This window comes from Ixodes scapularis, unplaced genomic scaffold (assembly GCF_016920785.2).
Source record: "Ixodes scapularis isolate PalLabHiFi unplaced genomic scaffold, ASM1692078v2 PGA_scaffold4__175_contigs__length_147842914, whole genome shotgun sequence".
Taxonomy (NCBI): Eukaryota; Metazoa; Arthropoda; class Arachnida; order Ixodida; family Ixodidae; genus Ixodes; species Ixodes scapularis.
The window spans coordinates 130,979,951-131,007,328 of record NW_024609879.1 but is presented as its reverse complement, the minus strand read 5'-3'; the positions used below and the strand labels follow the sequence as shown (position 1 = coordinate 131,007,328).

Sequence of the window (27,378 nt, the reverse complement as noted above, 5' to 3'; positions counted from 1 at the left end):
GCAGTTGCACGGAGGAGCAGGGCAACAAATTTCGAGTTTATCCTATTGCGCAACTCGATATCGAAGCAGCAGGCTACGATTAACGAAGTTATCGTATTTGAAGCGATAAGCAGGAGCAAGGTTAAAGTACGCCGAGCAGATAAGTAGAGCTGCTGGCCGGCAAGGTAAGAGCTGCTGGCCGGAGAGGTTTCGGATCGGACCGCGTTTCAGTTCTATCGAATCACGATTTATCTTGCGAGAATGCGGTTCCAACTCCTAAGGATGAAGTACTAAAAGGAATCTTTTGCTCATTTGCTTTCGACTGGATGACGTCCGGATCCCGGGCCGCAGAGCCTCATGCAATCTGACGCTTAACGACTCGACCTCACCTCGGCCGACTTGCCCTACCGCTTATGGTTGAAGAATAACAATCCAGTCGCAGGTGGTGTAGCGCTTAGAATCCGAGTTTTTTTTCGCGCGCTTCCGACTCGGGATAGACAGGGGGAATAAACACAACAAAGGATTGCAAGGCCGATCAGGCTAAACGCCCTCATTGTTGCCAATTGAGTCGATAGAAACCGAAACTAAGACGAAATAAAAAGTTTTTTGGCGCACGTCTTGCGATTTGGCGTATAATGGCGCGAGGTATTGGCTGTGGCGCAGTTTCTGCAACATGGCGCAGGATGGTGCAGACACATGCGTCTGGCGCAAAATGGCGCAAATGGCGCAGCCGTTCCACCCCTGTACCTAGTTCGGAGGGGCATGTCTCGAAATAAATGTCAGTCAAAAAAAAAATATATATATATATATATATATAATACTTTTTTTTAAATATTTATATTAAATACAAACTTTCTTATTTGCAGGCGAGACCGAAACTGTATTTATGTGGGATGATGATGGCAACGTTTGTACCCAAGTAGTGTGCACTCCGAGGCCCGGCAAACTCTGAGCGCAGACTAGGAGGGTACAAACGCAATAATCGTCCTCCCACAGAAGTACAATTTCATTTTTTGTCCACAAATAAAAAACATTTGTATTGTACCGTAAATATTGGACCAAAAATTTCCGTTTTCCAACATGTATATTGAGACTTGCCTCTCCTTAAAGGAGCTGTGCAACGATTTTAACGTTGAAAGAATTGGCATTTTCTGCTTTTGATATTGTTCACTGTGTCACAAATGGTAGAAAACACACCTCCTTTCATCGCAATGTTGCAATTCCGCCGCGTAATAGCGAGGCAAAACTTGGAATATTTCCCGACCTGCAGCCACGAGCGGCGGCCATGAGAAACAAGCGGCGTGACGTCACTTGGGTCGTTGTAAGAAAGATAGCAAGTTGTGCGAATACCTGCTCGATAAAAGGTAACTTTTTTTATAAATCTTGTCGTTCCAACATATATATAAATGCGTCAACACCCTGGTATCATCGACAAAACTTTTATTATACGGAGTTTTAGTGGCGCCATCTATCCTAGGTCCACAAAACCGCGAACAGCCGCCAGAAGCCGGAGGGGGGAGGGACAGCGCCGGACGGGCAAGGACGGGTGGTCACGCGGTCGGGAGCGGATGAGTTCTCGCTGCTCGCTGATGGCTCTAAAGAGAGAACTTTTCCGGAACTCCGCGCCTACTCTAGTGACGTCACTGTGCACGTGACCCGGAAGACGATGCACGAGTTGAGAGGTGGCAAAAACCTGGATCTTTTTCATTTTTTAAAGTAAAAACTAGGGTATCCAGGCAAAATCTGTTTTCTGGAGTTCACTGCAGAAGTGTCAGGCATCAACTTCCACAATTATTTAAGCAAAGCCCTGAAGTTGTTGCACAGCTCCTTTAACCAGGTAGAAAAAAATAAACCATTTTCCCCCTAGGTTCATGAAAGAGTCCAAATTAAAGAGGATCCACCGTCACGCAGTACGCAGAGACTGCAGGGGGAAAAGAGGCGCCGCACAACAGCGCCCCCACTCACCGGTGGTGGCCAGGCGCACCACGCCTGCGTATTGCTCCTGGTCTGGGTTGAAGCAGCGCACGGGGCGCTCCACCGTGCCGCTCAGCAGCTCCGGCCGCACCGTGTCCTGGCCGCCCAGGGTGCCCGAGGCCAGCTTGCGCACGCACTCGGCGCTGCGCTTGGGCCCCTTGTGGCTCAGGGCGTACTCAACCTCCTGGCCGGGCTCCAGCAGGGTCGGGTTGCCCTCAAACACGCTGCACGAGCAAAGAGGGCCCAGAAAATCACGAGTCGAAAATGTAGAGCCCTTCATTTCACATGAAGATGGGGGACCAGCAGAGCTGTTATCTTTACGACGTCTAGGACGACGTTTAGAGGACAACGTCCTAACATGACCTCAACGACGACTTCTTGGACGACCTCAACGGTGACGCCTAGACGACGACGTCTAGGACAACCTCAAGGACGACGCCTAGGACGACCTCAGGGACGACATCAAGGACAACCTCAAGGACGTCTTCTAGGACGACCTCTAAGACAGCCTCAAGAAGGACTCCTAGGACAACCTTGAGGACAATTTCTAGGACGACCTCAAGGACAATGTCTCGTATGACCTCAAGAACAACTTCTAGGACAACCTCAAGGACAACTTCTAGGACGGTGCCTAGAGAAATTCAGCCTTTCCACTCTGGTGAAAACCCGTGAAACGTATTTGGTGTACGTCGGGTATTGCGAGGATACGAATTTTGTTTTAATTATCACATTAGAAATTCATGTAAATATGATGCAAGATAAAATTATGAAATGTCATATGTCACAAAGCAGATATTTAGTGATTTCCTCTCATAGGCCTACTGATCATAAGCAGGTATGCTAACCATAAAACATTGGTGAAATATATGGCATAAGTTCATTTATCCCTCAAAAATGCTGTTTACCGTGGACTGTTTAGACAGCAGATCACAACTCAAAACAAAATTAACTTTGTTCATCAGGCCAAGAGGTTGTCTAATGTGGACTATTAAGCAGGGAACACATGAGCAATGAAAACTGGCACCGCGCAGCAGTTATCATAGCAACTTGCGCCGACGCTGTGACGTGGACCTATGCCATTCCGCCACGTCACAGTGTCCGTGCAAGTTACTATGGAAATGTTTGCGTGGTGCTTGTTTTCAGAGCTCATGTGCGCCAGCTTGAGCCCCGTTGAGTGCGCTTCTCACCGAGCACCGGTGCACTGCGGAGAAGCAACACCCGAGGAAGCACGCCCCGCGGTTGTTGCTTCTCTGCAGCGCACCAGTGCTTGGAAAGAAGCGCACTCAACGGGGCTGCGAGAACGAAAAGTATGAACTAAGCGAAAACGCCGTTCGGATTGAGCGGCTTATAAATACATTAAAAACATAGCGGGACAACCAAAATTTTCAAATCTGTTTGAACTAACCGGAAGTTCGAATTCTCGCAAGCCTACTGCAATTTAAAAAAAAAACAGCCACGTGGTCACGCATTGTAATATTCGGATAGCTCACCTAAAATCGAAAGCCAATCGAGTGAAAATAAGAAGCAAGCTAACCTTTGGTGTGCAATAAAAGAGTTGAAAAAACACTAGTTTTAGGATTTGTAACCTGCGAGACTTGCAATCGCAGCCTAAAATCCGACACAAAATCAAAGACAACTGTCCTTCCCAGTGGGCAATGTTGTTTATCTCCCGCCGTGGCTAAGTGACACCATTTCAGTTGAGGTCACCATTGGACTAGGCCCTGCAATTACTAGAAGTGGACTATCTTTTGGCGTTTTTGGAAAATTAGCAAATCCTGCCAAAAAAAAAAAGAGGGCGGGATCTCGGGATATTACGGTAACTTTATGTTGCTGTTCCGTGATTATATGATTTGACGTCCCGTGACCACATACCTTGACACCAATGCCATTTGACATCCCTCGGGGTCACATGACAGTCGCGACATTGGTGACACATAACACTACAGGGGCGGTGTCACGTAGCCATTGTCCGCTAAATTTAGTGGGAAAGATGGAGTGCCAAAATAGAAACCCCTCAGGTTCGCATCTTGCGCAATTCAAGCCGAATATATAGGATAGAGGTGATCATCTTTTACTGTTTTTCTCTTAGAACAGAAAAGGTATTGTCGGAACCAACGTTGCGACGCCGTTGCAATGAGGAATGCCCATTCGGGGCTCCAACCTGAGCTGTAAAATTGCGTGCCGGTCAACAGCTCGCTTCGGTAAAATGCAAAGAAGCATCGATGTCTTATTGAAATTCCGTCGCACAACGTGCCATTCTCGATTCGACCCAGTCGCAATGGTCTCGGTATTCCAGACAGGAATTACTTGTCTACACGCAAAGGAACGACTCCGGCTACGAAGCAGCTGGAAAAGGAACCGGCGCGGTCCTGCTCACCCACCTGAAGTGGAAAAAGACGTCCTGGTTGTGCTCTTCGTTCTCAATGAAGCCGAAGCTTTCCTTGAGGGCGGCAATGTAGCCGCGGTGCGTGTAGCGGAAGCCGTTGCGGCCCCCGGCACGACCCTTGCCCGCCTCACCCTGCGTCGAGGAATCTTTCTGCAACCGTCGTCCCGCAAGGAAGTTGCAGGCGATCCCACAAAACGAGGCGAATTCGGGGGTTTACGTGCCAAACCCGCAGAGGGCGTCTGACACGCCCCACCGGGGGACTGAGAGTGGTTTAACGACCCGACAAGAAACCAAAATCTTGGTTACCTTCTCTGCAACAAGCCTACGCCCCGTTGCGGCCACCTTGGCCGGCGTTCAAACCTGCCAACTGGGGATCCTCGGACCAGACAAAAGAATGGCCACTGCCTTTTGGCAGACTTCATTGTAGTTATGTAGTCGTAGTCCCAAAAACCCGGAGAATTAGGTAACAGTCTTAAGACTCGTTCAAAAACTAATTCTTGACTAGGTTGCAAGGACTTACGAGTTAGGACCCAAGTCGCCGGGTAGACTGTGCTTCGCGAGTCGTGCGAGAACCAATGAAAAAAGTAGCGTCACAACGACACCCAAGCGACTCGTGGTCTTAAAGGAGTACTCCACCGTTTTTTTTCATTGTCTCCGATTTGCTTGAAATTTTGCTAATCGAACCAACAAACATTGCTAAAATAGTGTCCCAAATATTAGGTCAAAATATTGTTTTTTCGCGAAGTTATTGAATTTACAGTTTTGGTCTTCACCATGTTCTTCAAACTGAAAGTCTCTACTGGCAACAACGAAAAAGTGACGTCAGTGGAAGGCAGGGGTTAACTTTTTGGACTACAGAAAATGTTCCCAACGGATTTGAAGCAGTTTCTTGGTGTCAAATGAGTGCTTTGGAAGCTCGCTCTCGTATCCGCGCTCCAGCACGGAACAAATGATTGGCATACAGTATTCTATTTTTTAGACTGTTTGCCCGACTGACAAGCCTGCCTTCCACTGACGTCACGGCACTGAAAAGTGTGCGAATATTTGAATATTGGTTTTTGCACTATTTTCATTTGCCGATTTCACAATACCTATTATGAATTTCGCGATGCTAAATAGCATACCGGAAAGGCTAAAGGCCGGGGAGTCAGAAAATATAGTTAGTTGAGGTAGCTCAAAAAATCGGTGGAGTACCCCTTTAACTCACCGTAATTTAATCAAAGGCAAGCAGCACTTCAAAGCCCATTTTACGGCACACCAGAGACAGGTACAACCACCTTTCTAAAAACTGGCGTCTACTTTGAAATTATTTCAAAATATCGGCGAGTTAAAAAGAAAAAAAAAAAGAAAAAAAAAAGGGAAATAGTTTGGCACGTTTGACACTGCTCCACCCAACACCATCAATCAACCACCAGTAACGGAGAAAGAGACGTACCCGTGCGTTGCGCGACCCTTTGCCGTCCGCCTCTGACCCGTTCAGGGCTGAGGAGCCGTCGCCGTTGGAGAGCGAGCGACGGATGCGCTGTCCGCCGCCGTCGCTGTCTCCGTCGCACGACAGACGCCGGATGCGAGTCGCCAGGAAGCGGCTTGGGGAAGACGGGTCCTGCGCACCCCACACCCCACCCTTGGAACCCGTGCCCCAAACGGCACGTGCAGCCCCGTAAAAATGGGGGGACGTTCCGTAGGCTACGTAAAACGGGACGACAAAGCGAACGTCGCACTCTTCGTTCGAAGGTTTAGAAACGGAGGCCAATGATTCCATTTTTGGAAACCGTGCGTGCATTGTGCAGTGAAATGCAGAGCATCAGCCCCCGTCACGCTAAATGCTCGAACCCCTTGCTTAAAAAAAAAAAATAATAATTTAGAGTTTTCTATTTTGACTTTTTTTTTTTTTTTCAAATTCCATATACTTTTTTCAGTTTTTATTTTGTAAGAAAATATTTAGCTTCTTTCGGTAAAAATGTATATACATATGAAAGTTTACCGGTCTTTTGCAGATAAGTGCGACATTGCCTTTCAAACCCAAGAATGTACACATTCTCTTTTATTTGTCTATTCGCAAACTTGCAACGCAGTGCTCGATCACAAAAGAGAGGAAAGCTTTAAACCTCCCCCCACCAAGGAACCGTTTACTGTTGGACCCTCCCAACGGTAACATAGGGCAATCCCAAAGGTAGCTGACAACTCAATAAAAAAGCGAGACACAAGGTCACACGATGATAATGCCACCCCCCCCTTCCCCAATGCCCCTCACTTGTGCCATATTAGCCTAAAATACTAACCATTTTCAGTTAAAAACGAATACCGAAAAAATTAAATAGTTTATTGGTTTAAATAGAGAACACCAAACATTAAACATAAGCGAAGCTCGTATCAATCACTCCCCCCGGACTTCTGAGTCCACTTGGCAATACTTCATCTCAGCCCAAGTCCAGACGCAGCCAATGCTACAAGTGCGACCTCCGGCCTTTCAGTGTCCCTGCCAAGCACGCGTGCTCGTGCAGTCCAAGCACTGTTCGAGGACACATGCTCGTGCTCGGAGCATCGGCTGCGTCTGCACTTAGCTGAAACGAAGTATAATCTAAATGCTCCTACACGTTAACCACTTCTACGAGCATGCCAGTGCCAAGCGGCGGAGCCCCCCTATCATGCGGCCCCCTTCTGCAGGTTCTAAGAAGCACCCATGCCCCAGTCTTTCCGGATAACCTCCAAATTTTGGGTGGGCACTTGCTCTGTATATTACGGTAGTTTCCCAAGAAACTTTGGGATGTCTAACACAATTGTGTCTCCAGCTTCAATGACTTTCCCACACTTTTCCTGTCAACGAACACTCCGCCTCAATCTAGTATTGAAGCCAACGTCAGTCTGAGATGCTAAGAATGCAACGCTAGCCATTTCTCTAACCCGTGCATACTTTACCCAAGTATAGTGACATTCTAAGCAGCCACGTAGCATTCCGACACATTCTGACGACCCATCAGTCAATGCCAAAGACCATGTCACTTTTACCCTTTGCACTGTACTCCAGCAATAACATCAGTCAAAAGGTAAAGCAAACGTGTGATATCAATTGGTTGATGCAAAGCAGTAGTAAAAAATAAGATTAGCTTGTTTAAACTGTTGTAACCACCACCATGCGAAGAGCAAGCAAGTAATGACTGCATGCCAGCAATTAGCTACAAAGGGGTCAAACAAAATATTCATACTGCTTTTTGGAGAGAAAAAAAGAAAGGGAGCTCAGTTGCAGCCAAAACACTGTTCCTTTCTGACGAAAAAGAAGAGCACCTCAAGAAATGATGGGGAAATGGGGAAGGAACATGCCTCGACCAACAAAGGACTAAAAGGAAGAATATGTTTTCAACTGAGACCAAGTTATGTTCCGAGCCTTCAGCTAAGACAAGTACAAGTCAAGCCAAATCAAGCCATAAAAGCACAAGCCCAAAGCCTAGCAGCAGTGTTGCTACCACTGCACCTATGCCGGCTCAGACTTAGTTCAAAAGTCCTGCAGCAATCCACAGCCATGCGCAAGCCAGCAACAAATACATTCGCAAGATCAGGCTAAGCCACTTTGGGCCCAGCCAGATAGACGAAGCCGAGATGATCAAAGTCGATGGGAGGGCACTTGGAAGCCTGCAGGAGATTCGATTCCTTACTTGGGCCACTGTAAATTCCACCTCATCGCTGGCGTGTAGCTGGACTTCGGGATCCAAAAGTTCGCAAGTCTTGAAGTAGATCTGGCTGTCCCGAGCAGGGCAGCTGATGAAGCCAAAGGTCTCTTTCACCGTCGCAACAACGCCCTGGTGGCAGACACGGGAGTGGGGAAGACAACCACATTGCAGACAAACCCAAATTACCCTGTCTCCTGGGTTCATCTAGTTACAAAGTTGCCCCATACCAAAGCTGACTACATAGCAAAAAGAATAACTAAAAGGATAAAGGAAAGAAAGAAGAACAGCAAAAGTAACAAGTCTCTAAAATCACCTTAGTCGAAAATTCCTGTGGTACATAAAGTGTAGCCGCGGTACAAAGTCTTCAATTGTGTAGCTCTCACTACGAGCATGACCCTCACCACACTTCCGAAAAGCAAATTGTTTTCTTTCACAGCTTTGACATATTTACTTTTTTTTAATTCGAATTTCTACCATTGCGGGGTCGAGAGGAGAATTATAAATTCACCAAGTTACGTCACTCAATATTGCCATCCCTGCTGTATTTTGCTTTTGAGACAAGTTCAAAATAAATTTTGCAAAAATGCCAAAGAATGCCCATTGAATGAAGGCACTTAGGGCACTTCAAATTAAGAACTAGTCGTAGAACCAAGTTCAAGAAGCCGAGGTAAACCATGAAACCAATCAACAACACAAATCGAGAGAAGAATCCAAACCAGAAAATGAAATCCCCCATCGAGGCCACTACTTCATACCAGCACCATTTCATAACACTCTTCCATAGAAAATACCGACGCACAAAAGTACTGTCTCCGAGACACTAAAGCAGTAAGAGCACACTTATGCTGCGATGACGCAAAAAAAGTACTGTCTGTAAAATACTATAGGGGTACTATCGTGGACACAGCGACCTACGCGCTAGCACTGGCTGTCCCGCATTCTTAGTGTCACGCTCTCGGAGAGGAATCAAACTGCCATTTCTCTCGGAGATTGATTGTTTTTCCAGTTAGTGGTCGTATCCACAATTGGTCGTCTGCTAGACGCGAAGCAGACAAGGCCACAGCACTACCTAGGTTATAGCCGGCCGTGTCTGCGATAGTTTATTTGTACCGCCATACTCCACAGCCCCATTTTTACCGGCAAAACAAATGCCATTCCCAGACGAAAAGAAGATCGCCGAGGAATCTAAATGTTGGCGGCCGACCGGGAGACAAAACGTCTTCCGAACGACCCCCTCAAAAAGAAGCGGAAGAGAGCAGAACCGTCCCAAGGGGTGGAGCCACTCACCACCTGGCGCGTCTCGTTGGCAAAGGACTGGTCGACCAGCTCTATGTTGGTGGCGCGCTGTAGGCCGTCCCTCCGGTCGGTGGCGATGCAGAACTGCACCCGGTCCCCCACTTGCAGGGAGTAGTCGCATTTGGGGTCACGCTCTCCGTACGAGATGTCCAGCTCCCTGCATGCATCAGCACACCTTTCGCTTCAATTCCGTGCAAGCACCGAAGCAGACTGACACCAAAAGAAGACACACGGGGTTCTTTGATGGTACCAAAAGGTACCGACTAGCCCATCTACTTATCTTATTGCTCCTGAATTCACTTACAACAAGTCTCTTTTACTGGCCATGAATGTGGCCTTTGCTTGGTTCTGCAGGAGACGCCGTTAAGCCGCAAGAACGGTCCAAACAGACTGAGAGTTTTCAAATAAAAGCGTGAATGAAACTTCCTCAAAGCTGAGTTTACAGCTGTGAGAGTATGTTCGCCCAAAGCTGTGCCTAGAGACAAGTTTCTTTGAAAGGTGATGTGGCTTGGAGCATTCTTTCATATCACCGCGGGGTCATGTAGTGGCCTCCTGTCACATAGCTAACTACCGCAATATTTGTGGCAACCCTACCATAAGTACTGGCTATTGCCACTCTTCCGCGCGATGCCATAGGGGCTGCACAGCCTTACGGCACACTGAGGAAAGAATGCGACACAGTCCTAAGGCACCTTGTCAGGCTCGACCGACTGCAACTAAACGGCAACGTAAGACCGCATCTGGTAGAATGAATGAGGGGATGACTTGGTCGGTGCTATCCACACCAAGGTCGGCTCTCTGACTCGCCTTGCAAGTTCTAGATATAGTTTGCTTGCATCCGAACCCGCCTGACCTTTGGCCGCAAGATATACACAGAACGCAGGGTCTCGTGCGAAAGTGTAAGCACTTTACCCATGGTGAGAAGGTGAGCCAATTGGTTGTGGCATTTTGGTTAGTGGGGAACGCCTGTCTGACGATGCGTCAAGGATTTGCCAGTCCACTTAGAGGGGATGGACCAACGAGTGATTTTGGGTGGAAACGCAACAAGTGAGTTTAGTTTGTGCTGGAGCTCCAGAGCTGACACTTAGGAATCGGGTCAGGTTGCGGGATACTGAGGGACTTTTGTCCCCGTATTCAGAACGTAATCCCACGAGCCAGCCAACTCCCGAGCACCTCCTTCCCAACCCCATGCAAGGGAAGTCACCTTCTTGCAGTATTGGTGTTCTCTTATTCATTTTGTTCGCCACAAAAATTTTAAATTGTTCATTGAAAGGTAACTCCCCAGTCCAACTGACTGAGTTAGTCGTCGACCGCCAAGGGAAGCTACTTTGTTGTCGACAAAAACTACCCAGCTCCCCCACAACGAAGTTCGTCACCCCATCCGGACCTGGCAACCCGGACGGTGCAAAGTGACCCTGTGAACCTTTACTCCTACCATATCTAAAAAAGCAGAAAGGTAAAAAATGCATAGCAAAACAGCTAAAAATAAAGATTAATGCAACGTAAGCACCTTTTTCCTTTCAGTGCGCACACGTTCCGTCCAACGGGTCGACAGGACAAGACCAGGACAATATTTATTCTTCGCTCGAGTCATGCTGCCAACCAGATAACCTCCTCTCGGTTACCCCCAGCTCCGCAAAGTCCATTTTTCCTTCACCGCCTTTAAACCTACCGTAACATCCTGAGACAGCCATACTAAAATCAATAGAAAATCGGGTGAAAATATAGAGTGCGCTAACTTTTAATGTGCAATTGTGAAAAGTTGAAAAAAAAAATGCTATTTCAGGTTTTGTTAGGGGCGAAGCTCCTTAGGCACTAGCCTTGTCCGTCCGTCCGGCATCCATGCTCACATAAAAAGAAAAAATGTTTGCGCAGTCGACAGGATTCGAGCCTGTGCGGGGAGACCCCAATGGATTTCTAGTCCATCGCCTTAACCACTCGGCCACGACTGCGGGATGAGTAGGGGACTCTGAGACGTGGTAGTAACTCAAGAGCTGGGGTTTCCGTCATGGATGAAACGATGCATGTAGCCGCTCAACGTATATATAGGAGAGCGCGCTGCGGTCAAATGCGTATATAATCGCGTTAAACTTTGCATGCATTGGCTTAACGTTTATAGACGATAGGGCGCTGCAGTCAAATGCTCTAATGCATATATAACCACGTTCCATACCACACATTCTCTTTCTGACATGGACCATTGACTTAAGCGGTGGAGGTGCGTTCCAACAGCTTCTAGCGGATCCAAGCTGATCCGCTAGAAGAACCACGGGCTCTGCATTTCACTGACCATAAAGCAGTAATAATGAAGTGAAAATGCAACCCGGAACTCAGCACTACCTATGAGCAATAAAAAAAAATCAGCACCATCAGCACTACCTATGAAAAATAAAATCAGTATCATCAGTACTACCAGAGCTTTGCACCAATCAACATCATTCACCACCTGGAGATGCGGTCATTTTTCTCCTTCCAAGATCGTTATTGTTGCGAGGGGCAACGAAGCAAGGACGACTGCACTTCCCAGTCAGCAACGTTCGCTCGTATCCCACTCCAGCTAACAAGCCACATTTACACCGAGGCCATCGTTAATCCCAACACCACTATTACTAGGAGTGGACAAGCTATCATTCGGGGGTGGGACATCTCCTGGGATATTACGGCATATGCCTTTTCTAAATCCGTTTTGACCCAAGGTGCAGAGAGCGAGGCCCCGGTGGCTCAGTTTGTCATGGGAGAAAGCTGCCGCAACGAGCAACGGAGTTTCCTTCCGACCGGGGGCTTGCAGGGACAGTACTACGGACTACATAGGGGGCAGCCTCACCTGTCTCCGAGGGTGTAGACGATCCTTCCCGGGAGTGGGTCCGAGGAGGCCGAGGCCTGGGCGCCGCCCTGCCTGGACCGGTCCGCGAGGGCGGTCACCGTGCCTTCCAGCAGCTCCGTGCCGGTGTCCTCGAAGACCACCGTGCCCGTGGGCAGGCGCACGATGCCGCACGCCACCTCCTTGCCGTTGCGCAGCTGCACCGAGAACTCCACGTCCTCTCCCAGCGACAGCGAACGGAAGTCCCGGCACTCGCTCGAGTGGAAGAAGATCTGGGGGAGGGCAAGGACGGGACTCGTGCAGACGTCCACGACGCGGGTTCTCGATCTGGGTTCCCACGAACGTCGTATTCTCCGAACTACAGACCATTCGGCTAGGCCTCCACGTTTAAAGGTTCTGGCGGTACGGCCAAATACGATATAGCTTCGCCAATACTGGAAACTCCTCCGAAAACACATAGGAGCGGCGGCGAACGTGACAGTGGCGCCTCTAGCGGACTCGGAGTCTACGGAAGCAGTCGACGCAATGGAAAAGTATAGGCTCCGCGACGTCCTCGAGCTTTACGAGCCCCGTTTCGTCACCCTAACAGCAAAAACAATTTATTACAGTCAGTCCGCTTGCAAAGCGGAATCCACTGATCGCAACTGCAACGACAATCGAATAACAACGCGCGCATAAACAAAGATAGAGCAGTTTATTTAGCGGTCTCAAACGCCTCCACTGATCTCTATGTGAACACCTCCCTGGGGATCACACGCGTTTGAAACGCGTCTGGGAAGAGGAAAAAAGGCGTTTAGCTACTTGAACTACGTCGTAATCATTAAAACATGCAAAAACGGCATGTTAATATTACCAGAGCAAGCGCACGAGCTGCTGGAGCATAAAAACAAAACAAAAAGTAAGGATAAAAATGACTGTGCAAACACTTACCGAACTTTACAGAAAAAATGGTGTCGCCATTCCCAACGAAAATAAAAAGAAACGGGAAAGAGAAGCGAACAACGGCGAATAAAACAAAGAAGCTATAGTCAGTTACAAGTCAAGAAGGTAGGAGAAGCTCCTACCTTCTTGACTTGACGTCGCGTTGTCCGCGACGTCACGGAAACGGTGGGACGGTATTGGATGCAAAGGTGGCGGAGGGATATCTGATTCCCTTTGAGGGGCATTTGATGCTACCTTCTTAACCTGTAACTGACTATAGCAAAAAAACTATTTCAACGACAACGATCGTTGCGGCGCTTATAAAAAAAAAAAGAAAGAAAAATGGAAAGCAGCAAATGAATAGCTGGTGGTCGCCACCGGTGTTGAGTTCACGACAAACAAAGCGGAAGCAACAGACGAAACTAATGAAAAAAGAAGAAAGCGTCCTTTTTTTTTTTTCAGCTGCTTGTTGTACATTTTTTCATTTGCTTTCGCGGCGTAGGTACGAACTAAAAACAAAGCAGGGGAAATAAATAGCGTAGTGCACCCCCAGCTCACAATGCCCGGTAAAAAGTCGCAGAAATGTTTTGGTCGCAGGCAGCAATCTTCTATACGTGCTAGCAGTGAGTAACCTTTTTTTTTTGCTTTCGAATTTCTTTTTCCAGTGACTTTGGCGGGTTGTTCGTTCGCTCGCTTGAAGAGCAGTTTAAAAGTGCATTCAAGTACTTGTTGATGTAGGTGTCCGTAGGTTGACGTAGGAAGCAGAAGAAAGATTTTCCACCACATCGCACAACTTGTTCTTGCAATGGTAGGCAGCACATAGCATGCCTGCCATCTCTAAGTATGCTCTGGTGTGTGCTCGAATGCGGCCGGTTGATCAACAAACGATGACCCGTAGCAGACGTGCCGGCCGGAGTACACAAATAAAATTCGAATAAAAATGGATACCGAGCTTACACTTCTTAATATATTTAATAAATATCAAAAAGCACGTATGACGATTTTGGATTAGAAACTCAATCGAAGGCGAAAATAGGAGGTTATCGCAGACGACAGTGGAAGAAAACAACAACAGCAAAGTTGCAGACGGCCCTCAGAATGCCCGGGCCTAGCGCAGACGAACCGGGGGTAGTAAGCGCCGAAGCGAAGGAACGGGAGTAAAAACTAAGCCAAACAAAGCAAGGATACGCGATGATTTACACGTCGGGCAAAAAAAAAAAATAACGCGGCAGAGTGGCGTCGCCTCAAAAATGTAAAAGAAAGAAGACTCAAAAATGGAAAGAGTGGAGACGGTTCAACGGGCGTCGGCCTTTATCGTAAAAGTAAAGAAGCAGCGAAGTAGAAGATGTTGGTCGTCCCCGCGCTAACAATCGGAATTTGTGCACTGTAAATAACGTGACTGCAATCACCTTTTTTCGCGGGGCTACGACGCTCTCCCCGTCTTTCTATGCAAGCGCGAGAAGTCTGCTTTTTTCGTAACTCCGCTTTTGTTAATCTATAATCGCGTTAGATTTGCATATGCATAACGACTTCTTTCGGAGCATACTGACATCGCCGTAACGTACGTGGTTCGAAATTGACTTCTGCTTCTTCATCCGGAGACGATCTTAACGGGATTAGCCAGCTCGCCTGTTCGACGAGACGGTTATAAACAAGACATTCATGAGAAATGGGAATTGCAACAACAAAACGAATTGACTGATAAGAACAATAAAGTTGAAACGAAGCTATGTTCTGAAATGTTTGTACATTTCCCTTTTTCACGAAACAGCGCGAAGGCATACATTCGTGTTTTGCTTAGCTTACATAAGTTGTGACAGAATGTTTTCTTCGGGAGAACTCCAAAATTGCACACAGAAAGCTGTAACATCTTTCCCACGCGAAGAGAATGTCCTTCACTCATGAGCTGGCATCCATTTTTTAACTTTCAAAGCAGCGAATGTCCGTGACAATTTTTTTTCGTTGGTCACCTCGCACGGAGATAGGCAAAATTAATGCATTTTGGAGAATTTGTCTGCCAGCGGAGACTCCGAGCTCGCCAGGGGCGCTGCAATCACTTTTCGTCCGTTTTCCGCGGGAGTTGCCAGTATTGGCTTCCACGGTATTTGGTACGGCACACCGGAACTGCCCAGACAACGAAAACGGCTGGTGCCCTTTCCCTCTTTTACACCGCCCAGTTGGCCGAGATGCCCAGGGAGGACCGCCGTTCGACGTCTGCTGTTGGGATTGGGGCACGTGCGCGTTTCTTCTTTTACCCCACGATTCCGTTGTAGTGTACGGACGTATGTGGATGGCACTGCAGTCAAACAAAGTGGCGCCGCCCAGAGAGCCCTCACTGGAATGGTCTACGGTCAGTGGACTGCACGTGTTGAAGTTTATGTGATGCGCGCTATCCACAGGTGTAGACTGCACGAGGATTTATTTCCAGAACATTCATTATGACAAGACACAACAAAATTTTGTGAATGACACAATGTGTTAATGGTGATTTTGTGCTACAAGCTTCCTTGTTACCTACTAAACAAGCACTTGTCAAGATGAACATGCAGGAACGCCTCGGGTGCAAATTATGCACTGAGTGCCAACTATGAACTGGGTGCAGACTATAAAACAATCAACTTTTTTGGTAACCAAAATTTGCCCCTACAGACCATACACCAGCCATGGTCTATATAGTAAAAAAAAAATATGGTAAGTGTTCTAGTATAAGCACCATTTTAGAAGATCCCGGTCGTCCCAACAAAGCACCACTGTGATCCAAGCACTCCGTTGTTAAGAGCCTTACTGTTGGCAAAGTCTGTAGGCATCTGTACTGCTTCACTGCATCAAAGCCAATATCAGAAGGTGCTCTTCGCCTCAATCAAAAAAGATAGGGCCACCTCAAAAAAAAAAAAAAAAAAAAAAAAGATATTTTAATGCAAAAGCATTAACTGTCCCATGGAGAGAGCCGACATCATCAGTCTGAAGCGCGAAAACTGATCCCAGAGGTCCCATTGACTGGTGCGCGGCGACGAGGCTCCCATTGGCCGCTACACGCGTCAGTTTCAACGACCACCGCCAGACGGCGCTGAGTGTCAGTGCCGCCAGCATGCTGATAATACTAACCACCCGAACCCCATGCCACCACGGGCACCACGGCGGTTAAAACGGACACGTTGATGCGCGCTCGGAGGCTTCTGCTCGTCTTGCCACCGACCAACATGCCGTTGCCTTCATCACCCCCTCGCCGACGACGAACATGGCGCCGCCTCCATCATCTACATCGTCGCCAGTGCTTCTGCCACAACTCGAAAACATTACTCGCTCCACAAAACTCCGCGGATCACACTGCAGCGTTCCATTGGACCTTCATGCTTTCGCATTCAAAACTCAGAAGTGCACTTTTTAAAATTCATGGTGTTTAAAAAAAACATCTTTTTTAAAGTATTTGTGGTTTTAACAGGGTATTTATGCTCGCTGAGGATTTTGTCTGAACATGACCTATAAGACCACAAGTATCCAAACACAATTCGAGGTTGGAAATTCATTTACTTTCTGCCCGAAAACAGCCGGTTGAGAATTGGCCGGTTTCAGTCGCGCTCACTCTCGTTTCCATGGTCACGTGGTGTTCAAAGTATGAGCACCAAATATATTAAAAGTCATGGGCTATCTAAGACGCGCATTCAATATTAGAAATAGAAAAGAACATGAACCACATTTTCCCCTGTGGCCCTCAAAAAACTGCAAAAACATTGATAAAAAAAAATGTTGCACAAATTGTTGGAAGTACACGTACACGTCATTCCGAATACCTGCCAATCGATCATCAAGCGCATCAGAACATCGAGCGGAAGGGATACCAGTGTGAAACAATTGGCCAACAAACAGTTCACGCAAGTTCGTCCTTGCATCTGCTTTGGAGTCTGGAGAAGTGGAGGAAAAAAAAAAATGCAGGCGGGTGTAGCCACGTAACTTCCGGCCATGAGCTACTACCTCGTGTTTCAGTTTTCAGCAGTTGATTTTTTTGGCTTTATTAAAAATGTATGCGACTCTGCAGCAAAATATTGATTGGGTAGTCTCCCAACATCCTATCAAATTGCCTAACAAGAAATAATTTTTAAAATATTGGGGGGGGGGGGGGGGGGGGTGTCAGTGTGTCCTTAAAAACCCACCCCTGCCTGTTTTAATCTAGACAGGCATCATACGAGCGCGCGGCCATGTATTACCGGTATGTGATGCACATTAAAGACCCCAGGCCTGCGGTGATACCGCACTGGCTAAATGTCTCTCCTACAACAGAGACCAGATGCCCACAGGGACTGACCAACTTCACCCTGCCTAAATACACGCACACAACACGATGTCAACAGCCGAGGCTCACCTCCTTGACGATGTCGGCCCTCTCGATGAACCCGAAGGTGTCCTTGAGCGCGCACACCACTCCCTGCTTGCGCTGCGACGACCCCTTCTTGCCAGCGCCCCCTGGGGAAGAGCAGACGTCGTCCGTGCCCCTTGTTGCCGCGGCGACCGGCGCCTGGTGTTCGGGGCGCACCCTGCGGGCGCACAGCGCACCGGTGTCTTCGCACGTCGCGAGAACAAAGCGCACATCGTCGCCTTGGTGCAGCGTCGCCCCCTCTTCCACGTCGGATTCGGTGTAGGGGAGGAAGAAGCATTCGCCACGGCGCTCGTAAGCCACGCGTCCCTGGAGAGGGGACAAGTGAGTGAGCACGAGAGCGTGCAAGAGCAAGTGGATGCGAGAGAATAAGAGCAGGCGACCGTGAGTAAGCGGTCAATACTTCAGATTGGGTGAGTTGGTGGTTCGTGCTTACACTTCCCAGCACAGAAGGACACACTTCAAAAGCTCACTCCCACAAAGAAAGAACACCCACACTGCAATGAAACAAGGTCATAACTTCTAGAGGTAGCAGATGGACTCTGATGTGTGCTGTAAGGTACTATAAGTGTGAGTAAGTGATTGTGAGGGGTGAGTGAGCATGATAGTGTGCAAGAATGAGAGTGTGAAAGTGAGTGAGAATGAATGTGGGAATGCAGAGTTAATTTTTCGACACGCGTGTCCCAACTAAACTGTTAAAAAAAAGTTTTTTTTCTTTTCAGGGGCTCTTTAAGGTGCAATGGTGGGTTCACACTTGACTCAACTTGTTTTGACATTATCTCAGCTTCACTTTATACAAGAAACTTTGAACTTTCCAGCTTGTTTCTATTGTGTTCCCGCTGGCCGCTTAACAAGTTTCATTTTAAAATGCTAAAGCATGCTCCAATTATTACAAAAAATATTTATGCTTCTTTTCAACAAGATGCTTAGTTGGGCTAGTTGGTTCTTGCCTGGATAGAAGCGCCGAAGGTCAATAAAACAGACAATATTTTATCGATTCTGCACACACAAAAAGAAAAGTTTTGTACCATTTTTTATGTTTCGAGAGTGAAAAGAGCGATGCAAATAATGTGTCCGTAAAGTTTTTGGAAAAAGACACAGAAAGGGTGGGAGCGCCTTCAAGGTGACACCTCCTTCATCGAAGCCCTTTATGTTTCGTTGCCTGCCAGACTGGAATGCGTTCTCCAAGCTAGCGGTGCTATGATGCACTACTAAATCATGCTGTGTGCGAAAGTGTTTGAGCGGACAGCCGTTAAGACACAATGGTCTCAATGGCTGGTTTCCAAGCGCCGTCAATAAATTAAATTTAGTGCGCATAGTTTTGTTCCACAATCTCATGGATGAACAAAGAACTCTAGTTTCGGTTTCAACGTAAATTTAAGCTTCGGCACAAGCTGGTGAGATGACAAAAATAGTCGTGGGAACAGTGGCTGCACTTGACTAACATGCCTACCTGCTTGCATCAGTCTTTGTAACAAGGATGGCATTACAGTCTAAGCTCGTTATAACAGACCTTCATTTTTACCAAGATTTCGGTCTGTTGTAAGAGGAGTATGTTGTATGCAGATATGAAATTGAGTCAATGGTGCATAGAGGGAAGCCAACCAAACTTCACAGATCGGTATGTTATATCCAAATGTCTGTTGTAACCAGGTCTGTTATAATGAGCGTAGACTGTATTTACACAACTGTATTGAGGCATATTTTTTAGACCACAAGAGCCCTGGGGACGCTTCAAACAATGTTATTGGCATTGCTTAACAGATGGTTGTCGGTGAGCACCACAATAATTTCCAAGGCCGTCCTAAGCCGGCGTGCACGTTTTATGTTCCCAACAAGGTGCACAAAAATTCTAAATATGCGAGAACTGCAATCAAGGCCATGACAAATCCAAGGTAGGGCACAAAGAAAGCATTCTACTGGGAGTGTGAGGTACCCTATCTGTGTTTCACCAATATAGCATTCCTTCGTTGAAAAGCACACGTGTTACGGAGGCTCGCTTTCCGACGAGACGAAAATAGACAACGCCAGTTAGAGTACACAAACTTTCAGAAGTAATAACTGTGGGATTTTCTATATTCAGAATTTTTCTCATTAGCCGTTTAATTTGACATAGCTATAGAAGTTTCAGCGCTTATATGCACGCCTTCTGCACACACTGCATTTTTAAGAAATTAAATTTGAAAATATTTTTGCCCACATTATACTAACCTCTGTTCCTTTTAAAAGCAGTCTTGGGTAGTAATGCGTTACTGCAATTTCGTTACTTTTTTGGTAACTTGTAACTGTAACGAGTTACTTTTTTAAAATGTAACTTGTAACTGTAGTTCTATTACTTTTTATGAGGTAACGATGAAAGTAACGACGTTACTTTTCAGTATCTTATGAATAATTTCACTGAACGAGTACAATTTAGATATTCCTTGCACTTTTCAAATCGTCTATTCGGACATTTCGAGCGTCAAGTTGGCCTTGCACAAACTTGTGAATACGTTCTTTCTCACGAGTTACGACCCAAATATAGCCACGTGTAGATTTCATGAAAAAATATCTAGTTATCTTTACGCACGCACTTGTACTTTGTGACTGAACACTTACATTTTAGTGTCTTGAAGCACCATCTATGTTGTGGTTTTTCTTTTTTCTGTGAAAACACTTTTTAATCGGGCGAATCAACCGTGAAACAAAAATACACGCAGAAGGGCACTACGCATGTTTCGTATTTTGATTAGCACCAGTACTCTCACTGCGCATGTTTCGTAATTTTATTTGTACCACTACTCTGGCGTGGAAATTTTCAAACACTAATTTTGAGAAGCAACTTCTACTAAGATAGAATATGAAGTAAAAAGCATACTTTTTAATTTTATGCAATAAAACTTCAAGAGGGACGTTTTCTAGTTTTTCCTATTTTTTTTTGTTATAGAAAAGTAACTGTAACGAGTTACTTTTGTTGCGGTAACTGTAACGGTAACTTCGCTACTTTTTTCTGAGAGTAACTGTAACGAATTACTTTTTAAAAGTAACTTACCCAAGACTGTTCAAAAAAACAACTAAGTGACTACATTTTGATGTGTCATATTGCTCCATACGCTAGTTTGAAAAATAAAAGCGTGTGCATAAACGGATAAAAGCGCCTCACAATGTTTGTCATTGTCAGGTGCCGCGCAACGCACTATATTCAGAAGGCAGTCGGTGATGAGGGAGGGGGTGGGGGGGGGGGGGTGCCAGCAGTGGAAGGGGATGCCCCATTCTCTCCACCTTGTTTCTAAAAGTCACAACAATGTGTCGCCACAAGTGTGGTTCGAGGATATTCGCTATGCACTCTTGTGTTCTCTTTCACATTGCTCACGATAGTATATTAGCCATTCTCTCCCTCCGTCCCCCTTTTCAATGGGACTGATCAAATAAGCTTTGTACATTTGCTTTTATGCGCAAAGAAGCTGTCCGAAACAAGGACAGCCAGGCAGACAAGCGCACAGCTTCACGTCTTTGCCACACTTCTGGTGCTTGACAGGGGCCTGGTGTCTTTGAAAATAATCTCCACGACAATAAGGCGACACGAAGGATACAGTATTATGAGGTCGGGGGGGGGGGGGGGTAAGCCACACTGAGAAGTTGATTCCAGTGCAGTGTGACACAATGTGACACTGTGACAAAAAAAAAAAATGCGTTCAGTGCAATCATGCACTACCATGATCTATGCACGCCCTAGTTAGAACAGCTTAAAAACTCTGACAAACTCAAAACAGCGAACACTACAGCAACAGACGTCACTTGCAAACCTCTTGACGAACGGCTTCGCGAGGTCTTGGCAGCGGGAAGCGTTTATATCCGTTTAAATTGTGTTAGCAAGTGTGAAGACAGTGGCAGCACCGTCCTCACACTTGCTTCACTTTAGAGAGCGAGTGAGAGGTGGCGATTGGGCAGACCTCAGTGCCGTCCTTGGCCTCGGTGGTGATGAAGCCGGACGCCACCTCCTCGCTCATCACCTCGCCGGACATTGCTTCCGACGAGATCTTCACCACGCAGCTTGCAATGGGCTTGCCCGACTTGCGGTCGTACGTCATCTCAAACTCCACTGGGTCTGCAACGGACGCGGGACGGTCGTTGGAGGCCACACACCTCGCCTCAACTTCTCCACAGTTCACCCAAAACTAGTAAACAAGGAGACGACGGTAGAGGGTGACTTACCTCCTAGTCTGAGATGTTCGATGTTGCCTGAAAACTGGCTGTAGTGGAAAAAAAGTCTTGCCTGCCGATCACAGCACCGAATGAATCCGTATGAATGCTAGAAAAATAAAAAAAGCAAAAAAAAAAAAAAAAAAACAGATGTAATGCAAGTGGATAATTGTAATTAAATTTTAAAAAAGTTAGCTGATGACTATTCGTATGTCTGTCCACTTTTCTATGTGTTCTCGGTCTCGGGCTTTCATATTTACAAAGGCCTGAGCATTAATTGTTATGCACCTGAATCTCACCTAACAAAGTAAATAATTAGGACTTCAACGGCGTCGCAAAGTACTTTCTTAAGAAAAAAAATACAAAAAATTCCTTAGTAATACTTTTTCATGCACATAAAAAAAAAAGAAGCAAACTAACAATGCAAGCAATAGGTGGGCCATTTCTCAGGATATTACGTAACTAGCTACAGTCACCTCGAATATGTTAATTGAAAGTACATATATTACAATTGCTCACAGTTTATACAAATACACAAATTTCTATTCAATCTTTACTACAAGCTTGTGCAGTAACAAAACAATACAAAAGTGCCCATAGTTAAATACAAAGGTGCCAATCACGAAGGGGCGGAATATCAACTCTTGCGTTTAGAAGGAAGCTGATGAAGACGGTGCACATTTTTTTTAAACGATAAGATACTAAAATGTATCATACTACAATACACAATAAAGACAAGTACATTACAAATGGTTGTTCGACAAAAAAATGTGCAGCGCACAAAACTGCTAAATGTAACGGGTGAGTGGTGGTCAAAGCAAGTCTGAGACGTCCGGCGGCGAAACTTGAAACTGTGCTTCCGTAAAAAATAATGCCCTGCCATTGCCAGACAGGGCCAACACACGATGCAAGTGGTGTCTTTGGCCGCCTCTAGCGCATTACATTTAACCGTCATCCACACTGTATACACGTAGCCTAAGCACAGCAAAGCCATCACTACCAAAAAGAATGACAGTAATGTTTAAGGAATTACAAAATTTCTTTTTACCACAGCAGCACAAAAACGGGCATAGAACAGTTGTATGCTTTAGCAGCCGCTGGATTTCAAAACCGGTAAAATCTTCGAAGCTACCGCAGTCGACGCTCATTCCACCCTCTGCTGTCACGCGACAACCAACACCCGACTATCGTTCGAAACAACTGCTACTGCATAACCTATCCTAGCGCTTTTTAGAAACTTGATAAGAAAAAATAATTAAGCGGCTTGTTTTGGAGTGCAGCGAGCGGCAATCTACAAACCCTCGCTCCTTGAGTGCGCAACTTCTGGAGTCGAACCGAGCCGCTCAAAAACGGAGTGCAACTGACGAGACAAAGCCGCGAGCGAGTAGCATCGTACGTCTTCGTGCAGCCAGATCCAGGAAAACTCCTTAGGGTTTATTTCCTTCTTGTTCGGAGAGGAAGAAAGATGGAAGAGGTGCAGGCCACCACAACAAGACAGGTCCCCACCTCACCCCTAAGCTGCAGCATAACTGTGAATACGTCACGCAAAAGACGGCCTGCAGACTCTGCCCGAGCTGTGCTCCTTCCTTGTACTACGACGGCCCTGAAATATTGGACGTGCAAGAACCGTCTGCAGACTTGTTCGAAACTAGGCGTGTTTGTAGACGACTGTCATCGTGTCTACAGCGAACACTGCGTTTCGCACGATGCACGAGCATATCTGCGGCTCAAGAGATGGCCACTCACCAGCAGTTTCTCGACAATACCGGCCTCCCGTGAGGCGTTGCTAGATTTTCCATTTTGACCTTGGGACGCAGAGGAACGGTCAGGTTCCTCCTCTCCCGATGCAGAGCTTGTCTGCAAGGAAAAAGAAAACTTTTCGGCTCTCGTAGCACCAACACAGCCAGACCAGATTTGGCGCTTTCAAACCAACTCCTTTTTTTCGGCTTAACAGCCCCAACCATTTAGCAAGTTTAAGAGTAATCCCCACTCTGAGAGCCTGTTAAAACGAATCAAACATGTTACGAAACAGAGTGCAGGAAGAACGGAAACAAAAGAACACTTGTGACAAACGAGTGCTCGTCTGTCATGTGTCTTGTGTCACCATCCTTTGTGCACTGTTTTATAATGAATCGGTACAAATGGGGCCCAGTCTTCGACACTTCTGAAATCAAATTTGGCGTGGCACATTTTGCGCATAGATGTCCCTCGCTTAATAAATAGCTTTCGCAACAGAGCAGTTTATCAGAAGCCAGTCCAACTGCATTTCAGCTGAGAAGCTTAATGGGAAAAAGAAATGTTCAATTGGGCTAGCTGGCACACTAGTACAAGGAATGCGGCAGAACCAACCCAAAACAAGGACACAGAAATGGGGACGTGGAAACAAGGACACCGAATTGAGGACAATGCATTCCTCTGTCTTACTTCGATTAAAAAAGAGGACAGTACTTCCCTGTCTACAAGTCAGTGTGACTTATGCACCACTTCATAAATGGACGTTTTCACAAAAAAATTTGGTATAAAAGTCGCACCTTTGTACGAGACAGATATATTTTTAGGGTACATGCGGCAAAAAAGTGCACTGCTAAACCTACATGTGCGTATTGGAATCTCGATGTATGCACAAGCGGGAGCTAGTTTTAACATTCTCGTCAACAAATTGAACGAGAAAACTATAACCCTCGCAACAAAGTTGCAGTTACGGTTCATACGTGAAGTAAACGATGCACACGAGTTGCACCGTTGTATAAAAGGCACTGTCGGAAATTTTGCGAAAACAATACGACTTGTGCATTGGAAAATATGATACATAGTCCGTCTCTCTTTACCCCCCACCCTTCGAAGAAACTCACCTGCCACTTTGAGCTTGCCATTTTGCTAAGATAGCTTGAAACTTCCTGAGGACAAGATGACGGCGTTCACTTTTGCGATTCCCTTGATTCGACTTTGCTTGCACTGTTTCTCTGGGGAGGGGACTTCCTGTGTTTGGAGCACTTGGTATCCTTTTTCTTTTTTTTTATTGACGTCTTCTGATGGACGGTTGCTTCTTTCGAATTCGTAGATGGCGCAGTCTCTCTTTTCGTTTTTTGGAATGTAGATCAAACCAGATTTGTCATGTGAGTGCCTCTTGGTGGTGGAGTTTGCAATTTTAGAGTTACTTTAGTGGTGAGATGTGCTGCACAAAGACAAGCAGAAAAAAAAAAAAAAAGCAATTTAGGCAATGCCAAGTACGTCAGTTTGAAGATGTTCTCATGTATCAACTCAACGTTTAAGCGAACAAAGGCATGCCTTCGACTTTTCTTACCTACAGCGTATCCCGGAAAAAAAAAAGATTTGCAGTTTATTTCGCCACAAAAATAAACTATGTGTCGCCAAACAGTTACTTTCCGTCCAAATGTCGCGCCAGTAGCCCAGACCAGATGCCAAAGTTTTAAAACTAACCGTTATCTTAAAAACACCAGGAACTTGTTTTTTTCGGGGGACACTGTAGATTTGTTTTAGTCACCTAAACAATGAAGAGTAGTTGAAACTCTGCCACCAGGGAATAAACCACTGCACTATATTTTTTGTTCCTGATCATAACTCCCATTCAAAACGAGACACTATGGCATACAGCGGTTGCCTCAGTTAGATGTAGGCAATCCACTTGACACTTGTTTCTAGGCACAGCTCTAGTTTTAAGTTAATGACAAATGCATCTATGCCTACAACATGTTGTAAGGAAACACATACAGGAAACAAAAAGACGACACTGTATTCGAGTCCTACTAAAACATGCCAACTGATCCATCCTTTTCTGGCACATTGATGCTTTGTCTAGATGTGAGCAAACTCGCGACTGGTAAGGTCAGAATACAACAAACGTCGGGAACTCTTTAAAGTTTCCATAGCTTTTGAATGATTATACACAAGCAAAATAAGTCAGTTTCGAGAAAAACAACCGCTGAAATCAAGCGGTTCATTGCTTCATTGCAGGGAGCAGCTTTTGCACATTTGCAACTGGCAGATAGCAGCTGTGGGCGAACAGGATGAGGCATCCCCAGAGCTACTTTGTGCTATGAAACAAATATCGCAATAAAGGTCCCAAGTTTCGCACGCGGTACTATTAATCAACTTGCCACACAACCCATACAAGTACTAGCTTTTAAAATGCGTCCCTCACAGCTTAACATCGAACCTACAAAAGCTGAACGTTTTTGTTTTTTTAATAAATTGAACAGCTACAAAACATGTTTCAACGGTTCGCGGCACATTTAAGACAACTATAACTGAACAGCACGCGTGAACTCCAGAAAGAGCACATCGTATCCCAACGAAAACATCGTATCTCGATCAAACCACGTGAGCGAAATACGCCATCGCCAACATCGTCCGTCTACGAATTCTTCGCTTCCCAAAAGGCACACAAGTTCACTTGATAAAATACTAATGCAACCATTCAACGCGTCGAGCTGACTGACCTACCAAACCGTGGCGATGTTTTCTAGCGCTAGCATTACTCATCACTTTCGTCCAGAGGTCCCAATACACACACCCGACATTCCGCGACACAAAAAGAAAAAAAAAAAAAAGAAAAAAAAAGTGGACACTTTAGGGGTGACATGCAGCGCGAGCTGTAAAGTACCGTCTATTCTGCTAAAAGCGAATACCGACACCCTAGAAGTAGCACGTCGTGCGTAGACGATGAGATATGCAACGCCCGACACACGCCGACGAACCCCAACACACGAGACGGTAAAGGAAGAAAAAATAAATAAAAAAAACAAGAGTGCCAGAACCAATTTTGTAAAGTCCGTTTCTCGGCAAGCTTAAGACAAAACACCTTACAAATTAAAACCCTAACAACTCCTACACATATAGTTCCTAGGTTAAACCAACACGCAATGTATCAAGTGCGGAGTCAGAAGGAAGCAACAAATGATGAGCGCTTCAACGTTTGGGCTGCTCGTCGATGCGAGTTTTACCGGCAAAAAGGCTAAAGACATTTAATTTGCCCGTTCTTTTCTTCGCGCGGACAAGCCTGATCATCGAACTAGGATCGTGCACGCCGACGGCGAGGGCTCGGATCCTGTTAAAATGTTCCGTTCAGAAAAAAAAATACCCGACGAGGAACGTAGGCCTACCGGTACGCCGCATGATAGCTGGTCGTTTTGTCGTCTTGCGCAACACACGACAACGGGCAGGAAGACGCGGTCTCTACGAAAGCACGCGCTTCACGAAAAGCGGTAAAGAAAAACGTAGCCCGGCTCTTTCTCTCACCTACTTATTTTCACAAAAGAAACCGACAATGACTAGGCATCTTTTGCTGTGCTTTTTTTTTTTTTTTTTGTCCGTACCTCGGGCTAGACAACAATTTCCAAAAGAAAGGCGCTCGGTAGATAGGGTTTACCGACGCATGGCTGGACTAATTAAAGCAACTAACTACATATTACTGCAACTGGGTTCGTCCTGCCGCAGAGTGAATTAACATACTCGCGATTGGCGGCTCGAAATACAGGAAAGGAACGAAAAATTTACCTCTCCACGGCACACCACAGACGACATGCCGCCATGTTGGCTCCTGAAGTTTACTTTTCAACCACTAGGTGTCTCGGTTTGTACTTCCAGTTTCTTTTTCTTTTTTTGTCATGGAGAGATATTCAACTAAGCTGTGAAGCCAGCAGGGCCAGCACGGCCAGCACTCAGCGGTGCTTTTCGCTACCTCGTTGGCTTTTCTACTGACAAAAAAAAAAATGGTTGGTTGTGCCGAACCCCAAATATAAAATAATTTTAATTTTGG

General features: G+C 46.1%; 1 protein-coding gene across 1 annotated transcript in view; it reads right to left on the bottom strand.

Moving 5' to 3' along the window:
* The window catches only part of LOC8034392 (cold shock domain-containing protein E1), a 39,200-nt gene extending 11,981 nt beyond the window's left edge, over positions 1-27,219 (bottom strand). The window contains exons 1-12 of the mRNA XM_029981684.2: positions 27,117-27,219; positions 24,452-24,774; positions 23,346-23,456; positions 21,612-21,708; positions 21,350-21,504; positions 17,406-17,726; positions 12,128-12,396; positions 9,295-9,460; positions 7,993-8,136; positions 5,775-5,942; positions 4,335-4,471; positions 1,945-2,177 (exon numbers count right to left, since the gene is read on the bottom strand). Coding sequence (XP_029837544.2) covers positions 1,945-2,177; positions 4,335-4,471; positions 5,775-5,942; positions 7,993-8,136; positions 9,295-9,460; positions 12,128-12,396; positions 17,406-17,726; positions 21,350-21,504; positions 21,612-21,708; positions 23,346-23,456; positions 24,452-24,472 — 1,822 coding nt within the window. The 5' untranslated portion in view covers positions 24,473-24,774; positions 27,117-27,219. The remainder of the gene's footprint in view (positions 1-1,944; positions 2,178-4,334; positions 4,472-5,774; positions 5,943-7,992; positions 8,137-9,294; positions 9,461-12,127; positions 12,397-17,405; positions 17,727-21,349; positions 21,505-21,611; positions 21,709-23,345; positions 23,457-24,451; positions 24,775-27,116) is intronic.
* Between the last annotated feature and the right edge of the window lie 159 nt (positions 27,220-27,378).